General features: G+C 40.6%; 1 protein-coding gene across 2 annotated transcripts in view; it reads left to right on the forward strand.

Annotated features, from left to right (window-relative positions):
• Positions 1–19,695, forward strand: part of ACAP2 (ArfGAP with coiled-coil, ankyrin repeat and PH domains 2) — a 117,468-nt gene that overhangs the window by 69,017 nt on the left and 28,756 nt on the right. For both annotated transcript variants that reach the window (XM_089675645.1, XM_089675646.1), the window contains 6 exons: positions 5,149–5,200; positions 11,119–11,219; positions 11,607–11,712; positions 13,757–13,953; positions 15,833–15,902; positions 18,115–18,209. In XM_089675645.1, coding sequence (XP_089531771.1) covers positions 5,149–5,200; positions 11,119–11,219; positions 11,607–11,712; positions 13,757–13,953; positions 15,833–15,902; positions 18,115–18,209 — 621 coding nt within the window. The remainder of the gene's footprint in view (positions 1–5,148; positions 5,201–11,118; positions 11,220–11,606; positions 11,713–13,756; positions 13,954–15,832; positions 15,903–18,114; positions 18,210–19,695) is intronic.

Here is a 19,695-nt window from a genome sequence, read left to right on the forward strand (position 1 = left end):
CCTCAGTTTCGTTTAGCAGAAAAAATTGCTCTATTTCCTCCGTTAGTCTCATCTCTATTTCAGGGTCCTGTAAAAACGTCTCATTTAGTCTCCACATTGCCAATTTGTTCCATTCTCCTCCTACCTTTTAATCTTGCCATAACAGGAGCATGATCCAAAATAGACATAGTTTCTATATTAGATTTAACCAATGAGTCCAATTGTCTGTTTGATCACTATATAATCCAACCGGGAGTACGATCTGTGCTCCAGAGGGAAGGTATAATCTCTTTCTCTAGGATGTTTCACCCTCCATATATCCATTAACTGACTTTGATGTAACCTGTTTTTCAACATTTTTAGTTTTCTACTTCCTCCTCTCTGTGCATTCGATGACGTATGCATCCCTGGGTCAAGACAGAAATTAAAGTCTCCTGCTAAGACCAATGATCCCCTCTTAAATTCCATAATTGTTCCCAACACTCCATACAGAAATACTTCTGGGTTTTGATTCAGGCCATAGATATTAAAGATATAGGTTTGTCCCCATATTTTGCCTCTTTAGTATAGGTACTGTGGCCCTCTGGGTCCACCAATCTCTCCTCCACAACAAAACCCACATTTTTTGAGAACCCGATTGCTACTCCTTTAGCTCTTTATTGATGAGTCCGCATAATACCATGTTGGGTAATATCTTGAGTGTAGTTTAATATTAGAGTCATGTGTTAAATGTGTCTCTTGTAAAAAAAAAAAATAAAAAAATTTGCAGAGAGTTGAAGAACTTCTCTAAGTAGTTTGTCTTTTTAGTAGGAGAGTTTAACCCTTTCACGTTTATAGGTCATAAACTTATTCAAACTCATAGCTATCTAGTATTCTCTTTCTTGTTCGGAAGAAAACGGTATAGGGTATAGACTATCTCCCCGCCCCCCTTCCATCCCACCGCTCCCCCTCTCTTCTCCTCTCCCTCGACATAGACAGAATGGGGAGACACAAACAGCAGGATCAACCAGGTTTCTGGCAGAATACAGAAAACAAATCCCATAGAGACTATCAACAGCATGTAATGCAGCATTTATTGATAGTTTTTAATGATGTGGGTTTAATTACAGTTTAAACATTCTCTGCATTAAGATAAATAAAAAACCTTCCATAATCGGCTCCCCCCAGCACCCCCAAATACCTGAGCTTGATCTTGATTGAATGCTGTGCCCAAGAGCAGCAGCTCTCGCTCTTTCTTTCCCCTTCATGGGCTGCTGTCAATCAAACCCTGTGAGGAGGGGGCAGGGGCTGAGTGACTGTGTGTGTGTATAGATGCACACAGCCCGGCCCAACAAGCTTGCAATGGGGTGGTGGGGGGGACTCTTGGAAGGCAGGAAATGCTGAGAGCACCAGCAGGGGACCCCAGAAGAGGTTCGGGCTTGCTCTGTGCAAAACCATTGCACAGAGCAGATAAGTATAACATTTTTATTATTTTAAGAAAAAAAAAAAACCTTTACAAGCACTTTAATCTGTTGCTGTTGTTTTTGGCTGAAGTAATTGTTATGTAATTCAAATACATATTAAATGCTAGTTATACATTTTGAATTGTAGTCATACTCTTTTATAGTTCACCACACACAGAATATACTCCCTCTTGCCTGCTCAGGGAATTTGTATTACTAATCAAGTTTCTAAGAACTTTGTTTTGTGATTGAACTTGATTTCCTCTCTTGTCCTGTGTCAGCATTTCCCCGTGTTCCTCCCATCCAGTTTGTGATTCCTGATCTTTTCCACAGCTTCATAGCTTTCCATTTCCCCTATTAGGCTTTGGTGTTTCCTCTTTTAATGTGATTGCAGAACACATGATAGGAAAACAGCCTGAAGTTCGTTTCTGCTGTTAACTTTTATGTTTAGGCTTTTCTTTTAAATGTTCATATTGTGAGCAAAGGCATAGTATTAATTCTTATGTTTCAAATTGTTATCTTGGCTTCCTTAACAAAAAAAAAAAAAAAAAAAATCCTATTTACCAATCGTTTGTTTTTTAACCACATTTTCACCTATTTAAACATTTGAACAAAATGGCAGCAACTGTAATAGAGCATGTCAATGCACACAATTTCCATATAAAGATTGGAGAGCTCTTTTAATTTGGGCCCCTGTAATTCAGTCGCAATATCTCCCCACTCTTGTGTACAACCATGAGAGGTTTTGCTGCTACTTATACCACCAAGGTTCGTAATAGCAGTTAGCTGTAATTTATGCATAGTGTTATGTGCACAAACTCTCCTACCTACTAACCTTATTGCTGCACTTTCATTACCGTTGCAACATTTGTAGATTTAGCTAGTAATACCGTGCAAAACACTGATTTGCAGTGCACAACTTATTCTAACAGAGTTCTACCTGTTAGTATCGATCCAAAAAGAGAAATGATTATTGCTCACTGTTGCTTACTGCAATTTGCACATTTTCTTTGCCCTTTTAATTAAGCCAGTTTACCTTTCAAGAGATTGTGTCCCAAGTACATTTTCATTTGCGTGATAATCCCCAAAGCCTATTGAGTCAGAGTCCTTCCTGCTGCTTAGTGCTTGCCAACGGAAGCCAACACTAAAGTGGGTACTTTTTTCAGGTGGCTGTCCATCACAATAGATATATCACTTACCCTGGTAATGCTACACACTTAAGAAAAGCCTATCATGAGAGAAGCTCAGCAGCTGTCAAGCCTGGTCTTGTGAATATTTTAGTTTTATTTGCTTTTCTAATGATCTTTTAGGTTCATTATTTTCTGTACTTCACTGAACTAGAACAAGCATTCAACAGTTATAGGACTTTGTCACTTTGTCCCAGGTCAGTGTCTAGGAAAGTATTTCAGGGTGACAGCAAGACAGTTAGCGTTTTTGGAAGTGTCACCAATGTTTGCATATTGCTTTTAGCAAATGTTTCTTTTAAGCCAGGCCTGACTACTGTGAAAAAAATCTCCTTTAGGATAGAAGTTGGACTTTAATTTCCTATGTGACTAGTCGGTCTAGACTAGAAGAAAGCATGGTAATGCGCTTGCTCTGTGTTCGTAACTGAGAATGTATTAAAGCTAAAACTAGCAGTTCAGAAGGGATTGCAATAGCAGCCTACATATTTCTGAGACCAGGATTTGCTTTAAAGATACCTGTTATTTAGAACTACATTTAAAGTGATACTAAAGTCTTGTGGTTTTTTTTTTTAATAACAAACATGTAATACTTACCTGCTCTGTGGTTTTGCACAGAGCAACCCAGATGCACCTCTTCTTGGATCCCCCGCTGATGCTCCTGGCCCCTCCCTCCTGTTGGATGCCCCCACAGCAAGCAGCTAGGTATGGGGCAACCGAGCAGGCACGCTCCCTAGCTGCGGCTCTGCGTGTCCACACACAAGCCGTGGCTCAGACCCGCTCCCTCCCTCTCTTGATTGGCTCAGTGGCTGTAATTTACAGCCAGTGACTCCTTCTACTGCCTCAGCCAATAAGGAGTGAGAGTCCATGGAAACAGAGGCTCTCCTGGACATCGCTTGATCAGGATGGGGCTCAGGTAAGTGTTAGGGGGGCTGGGGGGGGGGCTGCTACACACAAGGTTTTTTACCTTCATGCATAGAATGCATGAAGGTAATAAAACCTTGAGCCTTTAGAACCACTTTAATTTGTGAAATGTGTTAAATATCTTCTGGCTAGTAAGATGAGCTTAATTGATATGGTCCTTAAAGACTCATTGAGTTGCTTTGCTCTACTATGTCATTAAATTAGGCCAGTTGTGTGCAGCAACCTAAAATATCTAATTAGAGCTAGAAAAGCTACAATTTCTGGGGAAATTGTGTGAAGTGTTCTTGCCTCCACCAGTAGTCTACAACTGGGTGGAGTGGCTTGTCACTCTGCTGCCTGCTCACACACCTGGGTTCCTATGGCAACTCGCTCTACAGCAAGGGCAGAGAAGAGCGGTTAAAAACAAACTGCTCCAACTTGCTCACTTCACTGGCGGTTGCCATTTTCAAATGGTTGTAGTTTAAAAATTATAAATCCTACACCAAAGAGCTTTATATTGTGGGAATCACAAGACCCAGACCTACATTTTGATGCATAGTATGTCTCTGCAATGTCAAAAATTAAGGCACAGTCGCAGTTTAGAGATTGCCCTTCAAATTTGAGGTGGCTAGAGTGGAGTTTCAATGAATGTCAATGGGCGGCGTGAGTTGCAAACAAATGGTCATATTGTGAAAACTATCAGGACTATGGCTTAGCCGTGGGCATTGTTAGTGGCAGCAGGGATAGCTGAATGTTCTGATATAAGATTTGTGTAGGTGGGCTTGAAAATGAGGGAGTGATGGCAGTTTAGAAATCATGTCCTGATTTTTCAGCTCACACTCTAGCTTTTGTCAGCTCCCACTCTAGTTTTGAACATTCCGCCATTCATTCCTATGGGACCAATTTCACCACAAATACTGCGATATTTCGTGAACCATTCAGTGAAACGTTCCTCAAAGTAATAGCACACCAATCGGGAACAATCCGCACGTTTAGATTTATTACTATGTAGTGTAAAAACTGTGGGAGGAGTTAGGGTGGTAAATTTAGCTATAATAATTAGAATATATTTGTGAGATAACAGTAAGTGGTCTTGCCATGCAAGAACGCTTAATGAATCATTCTAAAGTTAGCAGTAGTAGGTCTGATTTCCTCAACACCATTGCTCTCATCAGTCCTTTAACAACTAATGAAAATAATGAATTTCATCCATATACAGAAATTTCAGCTTTTTATGAAATGTAAACCAATGTATAGTTAATTCTTATCTGAGCATTTGCCAAGTGAAGAAAACTTGAGCAGTTTACAATCAAATAAGATAATACAATTTACACCTGTCTGGTTGCTGTGGACATTATTCTTATTTTATTGGTGCCAATTTTTTAAACAGATCTTGTGTATTGTATTCTGACGACTTTCTAGATTTACATATGTAATACTTCCAGTAAGATGGCCTTTTCTATATGGTTCCTTTTGGCTTCCTTCTGTGCAACTTCCCAAGCTATTCTGCTGGTGGTTAACACTGTAGTATTATGTTCTACTAATTGTTTGCATTAACTTCTAGAAATAGCACTTATAAATGTAACTTTTAATAATACATCTTGATATATTGTGTTTTTGTTTTTTTTTTTAATTTAATTTAGGCGTTGGTTTTCAATACAAAATAATCAACTAGTATATCAAAAGAAGTTTAAGGTGAGTTATGGAACATTTTCATCATGTATTCCTTTTCCTTCCGTATTTTTTTTTTTTAGACATGCTGGGGACAATTCGCTAATGTTTATTGCATGCGCTATTTAAAATGCCAATTCGCAAAAAAAAATGTAATGATCTCATGGTCTAGCCATTTGGTATTTAACAAATGTACAAAATTAAACGTGAAACATTTAGCAGCTGTATTACTACCACTGCAGAAATATGACCGTTCCCTCTCGGGGCTACTGGTTGTTAGGAAAACCATGACTGGGGATTCTGAAATGGCAGATGAAGGTAAACAAAAGGGGTGTAAAAATGTGTAACAAAAGGGCCCTCAGACCCTAACAACCAAAATGCCAAGGTTGTGGAGAATAGGCCTTGTTTACATTACATTTCTTGCCCCTTTGTTTACATTTACCTGTCAGCCGGGATACTCCAGCCAGCAGACGGAGACGAGGGGTGCTGCGGTTGTACAGAGAGGGGCAGGATCTGTAGGAGGAGTTCCGGTATCCTCTTTGCTGCCGACTGCTGAAATGGGGGGGTGGGGGGGGGGGCAGAGATGAGACTGTCTGCTGCTGCACAAAAAAGAGCAGGATCTGGCGAGGTGTTCTAGCCTCCTCTCTGCTGAGTCAAGGTGGTGGTGGAGAAGAGTGGAGTGCCACAGTTGCAGGAGAGATGTGGGTGCCACATGAAATAGCCTGGCGGGCCAGGTTCGGCCCACGGGCCTTATGTTTGACTTTTCGATTTGTAGGATGGATTCTCTAGTATTTTTTCCAATTAGTATGCAGTGTTTTAATTTTTTTTTAATTATTATTATTTTGAGCATCATTTATAATGTATCATAAAATTTGATATAGTGCACCTGAGAGAAAAGAACTTCCGAGTGACACAGCGACAAGCTTCTAAGATTAACCACTTGCCCTCCAGAGGCTTTACCCCCCTTCCTGACAAGGACATGTTTTGCGTTACAGCGCTGCGCTACTTTGACGATTCCTGACGTCCTTTTTTTTGCCCACGAATTGAGCTTTCTTTCAGTGGTATTTGATATCCTGTGCATTTGTATTTTTTGCACTATAAAAAAAAAAACAGACAATTTTGAGAGAAAATTATTTTTGAATTTTCGCTATTAACCACTTGGTAACCGCGCTATAGCCAAATGACAGTTGCAGCGTGGTTACCCAGTTCTGGGAGGGCGTTATATGATGTCCTCCCAGAACTCGCTCTCCTGCGTGCCCCCACGGGCACGCACCAGATGATCTCCATGACCGCTGTTCACGTGTTGTTGAGGTAAAAGGCCAATCACAGCGGCCTTTTACCACGTGATCAGCTGTGTCCAATGACACAGCAGATCACGGAGTAAATACAGTTGCCGGTTATTAGTAGCTCTTTCTTCACGCTGTCACAGCATGAGGAAAGTACTGCCGACAACCTTCAGCTGTCACAGAGGAAATCGGCACTGATGATCAGTGCCATCCACCAGTGCCCCCAGCAGTGCCATCCATCAGTGAGTGCTGCCAGTGAGGGCTATCAGTCAGTGTTGTCAGTCAGCGTCGCCCATCAGTGCCGCCTATCAGTGCAGCATCATCAGTGCCTGCTCATCAATGCCCACCAGTGCCACCTCATCAGTGCTGCCTATCTATGCAGCCTCATCAACGCACATCAGTGAAGGAGAAAAATTACCTGTTTGCAAAATTTTAGAATAGAAAAAAAGAAACTTTTTCCCCCATTTTTTTTTTGTTTATAGCGCAAAAAATAAAACACCCAACGGCGATTACATACCACCAAAAGAAAGTTCTATTTGTGTAAAAAAAATTATAAAAATTTCCTATGGGTACAATGTTACATGACCGCGCAATTGTCATTCAAAATGTGACAGCGCTGAAAGCTGAAAATTGGCCTGGGCACGGAGGGGCCCATTAGGCAAATGGTTAAATATGTCCAGTAAATTTTTTTAAAAAAATCTAATTTCGTCATACATTTAGGCCAAAATGTGTTCTGCTACATGTCTTCCCTAAAAATTCCAATAAGTGCAAATTCATTGATTTATGTGAGTTATAGCATTTACTGGGATTTTTTTTTATTTTTAATTTTTACTGGTAGACTTGTAGTGGGACTATGGCGAGCATTCTGACACTGGGGGGGAACTGACTTGGTGTCACTGGGGATGTGATACAGTGATCAGTGCGAAAAAAAAAAAAGCCCCGACATTGTACTAATGGTAAGGTGTTAAAATGAGGGGCGATCAAAGGGTTAACTGTGTGTTGTTTTACTATGTGCTGTGTCTGTGTGCTTCCCTGTAAGCACACTGCTTTGCATGGCTGTGCTGTGCACAGGCCATCCAAAGCAGTGTGCATGAGCTGACAGGGAGAACTGTTTTGTTTACAAACAGTTCTCCATGACGGAGATGCTCGACAATCACTGGGCGCCGGTGAGTAATCACTGGCTGTGCCCCCTACCTGGAAATGCAAAATCCACTTATAGACACGTGATGTTGCACACCCGTGCCACCCTGTAGCAGTATTTCTGCTATAGGGCGGTCGAAAAGCGGTTAAATAGTAATCATGTAGAGTTTGTTTTGCACTACCATTGAGTTAAACAACCCCCAAGTTGTTACAGTTGGTGGAGGAATGCTGTAGACGGAGAAATTCTAGATTCTCGCATGCCCAAAACAGTGAGTTTACTCCACTCCAGAAGTGTCTTCTTCAAGACTTTTGTGCCCACTTTTATTTAAATGGCCAAGAAAAGTTCAGCAAAAGGCACACAGGGGTTTCCACCATCGATACCAAAAAGAACAATATTCAGCCTCCTAGCTGCCTTTGCAGCACTACAGCTGAGGCCTCGTGCCTTAGTCGTCCAGACCATCTAACACAGATCCCAGTGCTCATGCCTCAGAAGCTGTACCTCTGTCAGCTTTGTGTCTTTCATGCAGCTCCCTGCTGCTCCATCTCTCACAGGCTTGGGCCTTGGTCAATCCTGCCCAATACAGCGCAGAAATGCACCTCTCTCTGCTCCCTTGCAGCACACACGGTCTCCCAGGAGGAGGGTGGAGCGCTGAACTCTAATCCGGTCTCCTAAAAATCCAGCGTACACACCTGTACCCATTAGTGTGCCTGTTTTCTGCAAATCCTGGCCTAGACTACCATTTTATACATGGTTTCTGTCTCACAGACCTACTTTGATCAGCCATAACATTATGGAGACCCACCTAATATTGAGTAGGTCCCCCTTTTGGTGCCAAAACAGCCCTGATATGTCTTGGCATGAACACCACTAGACCTTCGAAGGTATGCTGTGGTATCTGGCACCAAGCTATCAGTAGTAGATCTTTTAAGTACTGTAACTTGTGAGTTGGGGCCTCCATGGATTGGACTTGTTTTTCCAGCACATCCCACAGATGCTTGATTGGATTGAGATCTGGAGAATTTGGAGGCCAAGTCAACACCTCAAACTAGTTGTCGTGTTCCTTAACCTCCCTGGCGGTATTCCCGAGTGTAGCTCGGGGTAACATTTCAGTACCAAAAGCGGTAACCCCGAGCTACACTCGGGAATACCATGCGGCACTGCTCCGGCATGTGTTTTTCACTTACCTTACCCTGTGCTCCCACGATGTGTCCCCTGCAGCGTCCCCGGCCATCTCCTCCGGCCGATGCTGGCATCCGGCTTCTGTGTCCTGTCCCTGTGACGTCGGGACGTACGGGCGCCGCCGCCGCAGGCGGCGGGAAATTTAAAAATTTTAAAAAATGTCATTTTTTTTTTTACATTTTACATAGTAAAACATTGCTGTCTCAACCAATTTCACATACATATTGTCCCTAGCGCTTTGTCCTGCGCCCTGCCTGCATTTTGTCTGTTCTTTCTGCCTGGAAACTGAGAAATGTCCATGGCGTCCAAAAAGTGTCCCTTTAGGTCAAAAGCAGTTTAGATCAGCTAGAGAACAGCGATAGTAAATCAGAACCACTTGCAGAATTGAGTGATAATGATTCGTGGGGGAAATTCGTCATCAGACACTGAAAACGATTTTGCGACTGAGCTCAGCAATGTGCGAACTTGGCGCTATATTTCACATTTCAGTGTTTTTGGTTTGATTATATTATTGAATTAAATTTTTTATTATTTTTATATTATTTTTATGATTATTTATTAAATTATAATTTATGATTTTGTGTTTCAAATTTTATCATACCCGGGATGTTTACTAGACTCTTGTTCGGACAGATTTCAGTGAGTTTTTCCTAAAAATTACAGCCTACAATAAAAAAATACATATTTCCATGCAAAAAAATGGTACCGCTTTCAGCACCAAAAATCTGAAATAATCATACCGCCAGGGAGGTTAAACCATTCTTGAGCCATTTTGCAGTGTGCATTATACTGCTGAAAGAGGCCACTGCCATATGAGAATACAGTTTTCATAAAAGAGTGTACTTGGTCAGCAATAACATTTAGGTAGGTGGTATGTGTCAAAGTAACTTCCACATGAATGGCAGGACCCAAGGTTTCATTGTAGAACATTGCCTAAAGTATCACACTGCCACTGCTTCCTGCCTTCTCATACTGCATCCTGGTGCCATCACTTCCCCAGGTAAGTAAGGTATTTTTCAGACAAGGCCACCTTCTTTGATTGCTCTGTGGTCCAGTTCGTATGCTAACGTGCCAATTGTTTGATCATCTGTGGACACGAGTCAGCATGGGTATCCATGATTATGCTGAGGCTATGCAGCCCCATACACAACATACTGTGATGCCCATTATTTTGTACTTTCAATACATCAACTTCTTGGACAACATGTTTACTTGCTGCCTAATATATCTATTTTACTTTCAGATGCCATTGTAACTGTCAGTGCTCTTAGGGCCTGTTCACACGTTACCATGCAAAAAAAATGTATGAAAATGTTCAAAAATGGATGTGCATTGCCTTTCATTGGCATGCTTTTTTTTATGTGTTGACGTGCTTGTTCATTCATGTTAAATTGCTGTGGGTCCTTGTAGGGGACAAAATAAATTAAAGCTTTTTTCTCTCAATAGACTTGCATTATGTTGATGGGCATTTTTGTGCATTGCGTTGCATTAAAATGCTGCATGTATTAATTTTAACGCAACACACCGCACTGCACATAGCACCAGCATTGTTTTCTATGTGTCCTTGCAGTGACCTGCGATCTTTCTGTGCAGTAAACCACAGGTCACTGCAGTATGTGTGAACAGGGCCTTGATCTTATGGTTGATTGGTATACATACACATACGAAGTACAATTTAGACAGCCATTTAATTTACCAGCATGTCTATGGTGTGTGGGAGCCACAGCTCCCAGATAAAGCACAGGACAGGGAGAACATGCAAACTTCAAGCATATTGGATCCTGAACTAGACTCATACCAAGGACTGCAAGGCAGCAGTGCTAACCACTAAGCCACTGTGCTGCTGTAATATTTATTGGCATATTATTTATGTCAGGTACTTGTATAGCGCTGTCAATTTACGCAGCACTTTAAAAATATATTGTACATTCCCATCAGTCCCTAACCCTCAAGGGACGTACAATCTAAGGTCCCTACCTTACACATATTCATGCACATATTAGGGCCAATTTGGACAGGAATAAATTAACCTACCAGTATGTCTTTGGAGGGTGGGAGGAAACCAGAATACCTAGAGGAAACCCACTCCAGGCAGGTGGTGCTGTGTTTGGGATTCGAACCAATGACCCTAGTACTGCCAGGTGGAAGTGCTAACCATTTAGCCACTGTGCTGTCCATATTAAATTATATTAAATGATACTTGAGGATCGGCCAGCGGTTTTCTCTATTTGAAAACAATTGGACGTATGTTGTGTTTTTTCCTGTTAACATTTTTTTTTTTTTTTTGTACAAGTTGACTGTGATTCCATGTCTCTCCCATCTTTCTGTCCACACAGGATAACCCCACAGTAGTTGTGGAAGATTTACGTTTATGCACAGTAAAACACTGTGAAGACATTGAGAGACGCTTCTGCTTTGAGGTTGTTTCGCCCACTAAGTAAGTATCTTTTTTCAGGTAAGCTTTTGTTTTTTTTAAATGGCTGCCTTCAATAGTCTTCAACAGAAAGCAAGAATAATTGTTTTGAGTCAAACTTTTATGAGTGCGATATTTTGATTACTTTTGTGCAGCAAAGATTGTAAAACAGATGTATTCTTTTTTTTTCTTTAATTATTAACTGGTCTTAGGAAGTTTCACCTTGTACAGTATTATTAATACACATTTGAATGAGCTGTATATAAAATGGATACTATGTAATTAAAAAAACCCAGTTGATGCTTTTCCACTCCTGACTTGGATTTTTTTTGTGTGTATATTTTGCCCTCTTTGAAAGAATTTGTAGCTGCCTGTTTTTATTAATCTTGCACTTTTTTTCTTCCTGCGCAGGAGCTGCATGTTACAGGCTGATTCTGAGAAGCTACGACAAGCTTGGATAAAAGCGGTGCAAACCAGTATAGCTACAGCCTACAGAGAGAAGAGTGATGAAGCAGAGGTTAGCAAACATGAGTTCATTAACTTAACTATTTTTAAGGCCCCTAGGTCTTCATAGCATAACTAAAGTCATGGCCATTTTTTTTTTTCTGGTGTCCCATTTGGGGCATACTCCTCACTGCCTGTCCTTGAGACACAAAAGATTGGAAATATTTCCAAAAGTCAGTGGAAATCACTCCTTTCTTCCCATCCTGGCATCCCTTTGGTGGTCATGTGACCCTGGTTCCGCTGGCTACTGTTATTTAACCTGAACCAAGAGCTTGGTTTGACAGCTCAGTTTTTGTGCTGCGAGCTTGCTCTCAGCATAAAAACATTGGCTGCTAAGCAACACATACGCTATGTGCATTGTGTGGGCTATAAAGCCCACCCTTTTTGCCGCTGTACATATGGGTGGTTGTAAAGGGGTTAAACATTTGTCAGTGGAACAAGTGTCCTCAATGGATGATTTCCCACAGTTCCTCTTGTGGATTGCTCAGACTGTGGTTATGTGGTCCTTAAAAACATGCGGTTGAACTTCATTTTTTTAGTACCCCCTTCAAGTTGCAAAGGCAAAGCACAGGAACTTAATGCATAGTCACCAGCTGCCTAGTTATCCAGCAAGGATATGCTGTAGGTATAAATAATTATTCTTAAACCAGGACAGCTCAGGTGTGACCAAACAGTCTAGATGTTTAACTACTCAGTAGTTTCTCCCCTCTATCTTCTCCCCTCGATCAAGGCAAAAGCCCCGAGCAAAAATAGGAGTATTCTACATGAGTAGACAAAGTGTAGAGCGTTATCCTGCAAAGGTATTGATGTAAACAATTCAATCCAGGAATAGTATGTAAGCAACAGTACTAATATTCAGCTACGTGGCATATAAGCCCCTCTGATATCTAAGCATAAGCTTCTGCTGAAAAAGGAAGCCTGCTCAAAGTATAGAAAAAGTACAGAGGCGGTAATCACATGTTCATAGAATGCTGTATTTTATTCCATGTAGTTTGAGAACATGCAATTTATCAACTGCGATAAAGTTCTTAAATGAATAGTACTCCATTCTTTGTGAAAAGCTCACGAAAAATGAAATAGTAATAAACACAGTGCCCATTGCATAAGCCCCGGTTCACTCTGAATACAACTTTGAAATTGTGTGACTTCTCATGAAGTCAATGGATTTCAAAGTCGCATGTCAGTGGGACTTCATGCACAGATGTCAATGCAAGTCTCCCTAGAAATCAGCAAAAGTAGTCAAGGAACTACTTTTCAAATCGATGCTCCAGTGAAGTCGTAGTTGCACCAATTAGAACGGTTCCATTGCCGATCATAGATTGTGACTTGCCATGTGATTTGAACTGTCAGATTGCATGCCAAGTTGCATTGGTGTGAAAAATGTCTAGATATTTTTTTTGTTCACAAAGCATCTTTGTTAATAATTCTGCTTATCAATATTTTTCTAACAAGTCGCCAGAATAATTTATGCAGTCGTAGATGGTAAACTTGACAGTGTAATTTTACAAACAACTGTAAGCAAAACAGACTCTGTTTGGGTGGAGTGGTCAGTCTTTTACTGCTGTGCTAAGTTCTATCTCCACATCAACGATCTATAGTGACAACACTTTAGGACAACCAACTGTTGTCTGTTTTCCATATATTCCTACAGAGTTACCAGCTGTGGGCTCAGGTACAGAAAGATTGTATTTTCATCCCTCTACTGAATTGTACATATTGTTAAAGGGGGAAACTATAACAGCTTGGTTGAAGAGCAAGAGAAAAACATGCAGGTGGTCTTTGCTGACCTCTGCTCTTAAAATAATACCTGGCTGTCACTATTTTTTCAGCGCTTTGTCACTGACCTGGAACAAGTATTCAGATATGGACTTTTTTAACTTTTGATCTTCATACTTGTTTAGGGTTAATGACAAAACATGTAATGGGAACAAAGTGTCAGCTTAACAGCCAGACAAGTAGCATTTCCAGATACGATTGTGGGTTTAATTTCATATCCAGAGCTCCGGATCTCAAATATATGTACATATTGTAAAGAGATGAACTTTTTATTGTTACAGAAAGCAGACAAGAAACCTTCCATATCTAACACTAGCCCTGTAACTGAGACAAAACTTGTTAAAGGGGAAAGTGCTCTGCAGAAGGTACAGTGTATACCTGGCAATACAAAATGCTGTGACTGTGGCCTACCAGATCCTCGCTGGGCTAGTATTAATCTAGGTATTACCTTATGCATCGAATGTTCAGGAATTCACAGGTAAGCAGACAGAGGATTTCGTTTATATAGTGAGAATTGTATTTCAATGAAGCTTTTGATTTGTATGTTTAAAGGCTGCATATTATTTGAATAATTTGTGCCATCAATAAGTTTTTTTCTTTCATTGATTAACATGCCATCATTAAAATGGTTAAACATGGCAAGACAAAAAATATTGTACTAAGAAGCATTAAAAGAATTCATCCTTCAGGAGTCATGCAGCAAATGGCACCATTCTGTGTCATTTGGTACACTGTATTCTGTTTAGCAAGAATACGTCATGTTCTAGTTTTCTTTATCTCAACTACACAGATTGTAACTATTTAATCTGTCCTGTAACTTTTTTGAGCAACTAGGAAAAGCATAATCCAGAAGGTCATAGTCCAGGACTTCTAGTCTGTAAAACAGCTACATAGCTCAGATTTCTTAAAGTGAACTTTCCTTCAGTTCCTGTTTTTATCATGTGACAGAATGAAGTGGCACTGCAGTTATATGAATCTGTTTTCTGTGAAGGCACATTCACATCACACCACACATTTTTGTGTGTTGAGGCAAACTCAATTAATTGGCGCATTCAAAATGAATGGGCTTCATTGCACCTCATCGCACAAAAATTTTGTTTGCTACATTATTTGCAGCTCAGTGCAGGTGCATTGTGGAGGTAGAGAAAGAAGGTAACACTGCTCCAGGTAAGCTTGCCACTTCCACAATCCTTCAACGTGTGTGCTGACCCAGTTCACACACCTGTACTATGGATCAAAGGAAAGTCCGGGAGGCAGCACTAAAGCACATATCTATTTTATTGTATAGAAAAGCAGCTTTAAAACACCATACTGTATGCTAGTGATGGAAAAAAAAGGTTCACGCGTATCGTGCCAACCAAACGGCGCCTAATCAAAACTCACTGCATTGTGGAGGTGCGTTGGGGTGCCTTCAAAATAAATGGCACTGCAATTGCAGTAACTGTTTTACCACAGTGCACATGTGGTTGGATGGCATTATCCAGTGGTAGCCTTGTGCTAGGTAAGTAAACATACTTGTACTGATTGCATAAATGATGCATTGCCTAAATTGATTCCTCTACTGCAAATTTCTACTATTTAGAGAAGTATGTAGACTATCACATGCCTTCTTAAATCCTGGTTTGTCTGGCTTTAAAATCTTTTAGTCATTGACCTGGGACAAGTACTCATTGAAATCATAACTTCTGTTGTGTGTATTTAAGTTTGGGTCAGTAAATCAGAAAGTCCTGTAGCTTTTGGGTCTGCAGGACAGCCAGGCATTTTGCATCTTAAGATGATCAGCAGCGACAGATCACATTCTGTCAACACAGGTTCGCTTTAGGCTCCATTTACACGGTATTTTTAGATCGCGGGTGGAAAGGGTGCGATTTGAAAACACGCTATAAAAGTGTGAAAATGCGTGACTGTGTTTGAGCGTTGTACATTCCGCTTTCTGTTTGTGTGATCGTGGTGTGTTTGCCACACGGAATTGCGCCGCTATCGTGGCAAAAACGCCCTGCATTTTACAGATGCTGTTAAAATGAATGGCACCTGAAATCGCAATTGCGCGGTTTTCACATTTTTACAGCATGTTTTCAAATCGCAGGCAGAATCATAGCCATTATGCCTGCAATTTGAAAAAACCTAGTGTAAATGGAGCCTTAAGACAAAACTCCTTGGTGGCAAACTAGAACTACACATTTCTAAATAATGCAGGGTTTAACATTTTTATTGTGTGGTGCTGTACGTGTCCTTTCTATGTTTTTAGATATACTGTAAATAAACTGCAATAATTGGTGAGAAGTTAACCTGTGTCATTGCAGTTGTGTAGGTAGTGTCTAGACTACGTTTAACCTCAATGTTTTTTTGTATTGAAGGAGTCTTGGAGTTCATTTTTCAAAAGTGAGATCTTTAACTCTGGACACCTGGGAGCCTGAGCTACTAAAGGTATTATACAACATTGCCATAGCTACTAATTATGTGGCTTGTGAGGTGGGAACCTTTTGTGTTGTAGGTGCTGTGTATCCCATACAAACACACTAATGCTGGGTACTTACGAACAAAATATCAGCCAGCTTTGTCAGGACACAATAGCTCAGTGGGGAGATTGCCACACTAACATCACATTCTTAGTATGGTGACCTCTCAGTTTTTTTTGTTTTTTTGTTTTTTTACTGTTCAGCCTGCTGGGTTGAGCAAAGGAAGGAAACAAAAAACGTAATGTGTGTACAAGGCTTGGACCTTAGAATAGTGTGTACTAGACTAGGACCCTTAGACTAGGCATCCATTTCCTTCCAGCCCCCCCTTGTTTCTGGTCTCCACTCTCATGTAGTACATGCACATTTGAACTTAAATGCACAGTTGTGCTATACATGTTACTGTGCATGCAGAAGAGAGAGCAGTAAGTTTGCATGTTCTCCCTGTGCCTGCGTGGCTCTCCTCCGGGTGCTCCGGTTTCCGCCCACACTCCAAAGACATGCTGCTAGGTTAATTGGTTTCTATCTAAATAGTCCCTAGTATGAATGTAAGTTAGGGGCCTTAGATTGTACACTCCTTGAGGGTTAGGGACTGATGGGAATGTACAATATATATGTAAAGCGCTGTGTAAATTGACGGCGCTATACAAGTACCTTAAATAAATAAATAATTCTAGTGCCATCCTTTGCAGTTAACTCTAAATTGATGACCTTTTAAAGGTTTTTAAAGCACTGCCTTTGAAAAGTTTTGTTTACTGATTTTTTGTTGCCACTTCCCTGCACACACCATTTTAAGGCTTGACTAATTTTGAATCTATTTACTAGTTCCACCTCATCCTTAGGTTTTACTAAATAATAATGTATTGCATTTGTGTGCACTCATATTAACTTCTTAGTGCCTTTTTTGTGGGAATATGCATTTGATACTGCATTGCACGAATATTTTGTGACATAAAAATTGTAAACATTGCCATTTTATACTTCAGGGTTGCTGTTTTCAGAAAATGTTTGGGGGCTTTAAAAAAAAAAAAAAATAAAAAACAGAAAAAGGGTCCTGGCAACAAAATGGCTAAAGGATCTAAGGTGTGTCCTGGATGGGGTGTTGAAGTGTTTTATGACGCTCCAGCAGACACACCCATAATGCCAAGTAGTCTAATTGCATCTAAATTTCCACCTGGCAAGGTTTTACAATTAGACAACCAAAATATTTTTGCACAGAGTTAATTTATAATTTGTTAGAAAATAAATCTAACATAAACACTCGACTACCTCTGTGCCACCTAAACGGAATATGGAGGGTCCCCTTCTGTGTTTTGTTACCGACGTAAGCATTTTGAAAAAAAAGAAAAAAAATAGGGTGGCACTGTGTGCAATATGATTTTTCCTTCCACACATTTTGGGGTCCTCAGACCTCATTATCGTCTCAGTTAAATTTATACTTGCCTTACCCCCATCTTCACTGTCCCTTTGGGGAATACAGGACAGGGGAAATCTTGTGAGAAGACACTCCAGTCCATTGCAAGAGTGGCTTCTTGTGAGATTTCCTCTGCTCTTTGTTCCCTGCATCTAGCTGGATAGATTGTGTTTTCTCTCTTAACCTCATCCTAACCTAGGCACCATAGGCAGAGGATTGGGATGAGAGAAGTATAAATCCTAACGTTTTTACTTTTCATGTAAATTTTACTCTTGCTCATAGTAGATGCCTTGTGAAGGGGGGGGGGGGGGGCTGCAAGGTCTGCTTTAATGTACACAGGATATGTAGATTTTATGTTTATGCACATATTTTTTAAGCCACAAAACTTTTAAGTGCCAGGTAATGTAACATTTTAGCTGTTATTCGGCACATATAATATGTTAGTAGTCACTCGTATTGTAAGTAAACTTGGTCTACAGGCAAGATGGTAACTCCTATCTTGGGTTTTTTCCCCTATATTTGCTTTTATTCTGATGTTTCTCTTGTTCTCTGTGTCATATGAATACTGATCTTTTACATTTAGCATTTATCAAGCTAGAGTTGACAAGGATGTTGCTAAGTTTGCTTGGATAAGAATCAATATCTTGTGTAAGCAAAGAAGTAATAGAGATTAAATGCAGTGAAACTGTATCTGGAAAGTTTGAAAAACTCTGTTGACCTATGGTCCTTAAATGTCTTATAGTTATTTATTTCTGTATTTTTCAAATAGCTGATGTGTGAACTTGGGAATGATGTTATCAATAGCATATATGAAGCACAAGTGGACAAAATAGGTGTCAAAAAGCCTCAGAATGGATGTCAGAGGTATGTGTCTTTGTGTGTTAGTTAATGCCTTTTTGAATATAATGTTTCAGTTCACTTTGCATTGAAAGTAATGCATAAAACTGCTATATATTTAATTTTGAATTAGTCTGGAAAATATGAAATAATGCATATGAATGATACATTTTTTCATGACTTACTACCCAGCAGGCGGCACTTTATTTCACCTTTTTGTGGTTTGTAAATAGTCTGTATTAGGCCAGATTTACACTTTACAGTTTTTGCATGTTTTAGCTACGGTCTTATTAACTTTCTGTCAACTTGCGCATTTTCTGAAAGCACACTAAAAGTCCTACTGCTGCATCGTTCGTCTTTGCATCTTTGACCATCAGTGTGAAGGCAGCCTTAAAGAACAGATTGCTGTAACAAGAGCCCAGCTGAAAGAACTATTTAACTGGAAAAGAAGTGAAATGGTAGACTGAACTTTATTTGCTGCCCCGTTACACTACTCAAAAAAATTAAAGGAACACTTTGAAAACACATCAGATCTCAAAGGGGAAAAACATCATGCTGGATATCTATACTGATGTGGACTGGGCAATGTGTTAGGAGCGTAAGGATGCCCCATCGTTTGGTAGAAATGAAAATTATCAATATAGAGAGGACTGAATTCAAAGACATCCTGAAAATCAAAATGAGAAAATGATGCAGCTGGCTAGTCCACTTTGCTGAAATTTAATTGCAGCAACTCAGAATGGTACTCAATAGTTTGTATGGCCCCCACATGTTTATATGCATGCCTGCCAACTTCGGGGCAAGCTTGTAATGAGGCGACGGATGGTGTCCTAGGGTATTTCCTCCCAGATCTGGACCAGGGCATGGCTGAGCTCCTGGACAGGCTGAGGTGCAACCTGGCAGCATTGGATGGACTGAAACCTGATATTCAAGAGGTGTATTGGATTTAGGTCAGGCAAGCGTGGGAACCATTCGATGGTATCAGTTCCTTCATGTCCTGGGAACTGCCTGCATACTCTCGCCACATGAGGCTGGGCATTGTTGTGTACCAGGAGGAACCCAGGACCCACTGCACCAGTGTAGGGTATGATAATTGGTCCAAGGATTTCATCCCGATACCTAATGGCAGTCAGGGTGCCATTGTCAAGCCTGTAGAGGTCTGTGCATCCCTCCATGGATATGCCTCCCCAGACCATCACTGACCCACCACCAAAACAGTCATGCTGAACAATGTTTCAGGCACATAACGTTCTCCACGGGTAATCCAGACCCTTTCACGTCTGTCACATGTGCTTAGAGTGAACCTGCTCTCATCTGTGAAAAGCACAGGACGCCAGTGGCGGACCTGCCAATTCTGGTGTTCAATGGCAAATGCCAATTTAACTCTATGGTGCTGGGCAGTGAGCACAGGGTCCACTAGAGGACATCAGGCCCTCAGGCCACCCTCATGAAGTCTGTTTTTGATTTGTTTCCTGAAAGAGGTCATTTTGTAGGGCTCTGGCAGTGCTCATCC

This window comes from Staurois parvus, unplaced genomic scaffold (genome assembly GCF_062004578.1).
Source record: "Staurois parvus isolate SC_StPar_1 unplaced genomic scaffold, SC_StPar_1.0 ptg000155l, whole genome shotgun sequence".
NCBI lineage: Eukaryota > Metazoa > Chordata > Amphibia > Anura > Ranidae > Staurois > Staurois parvus.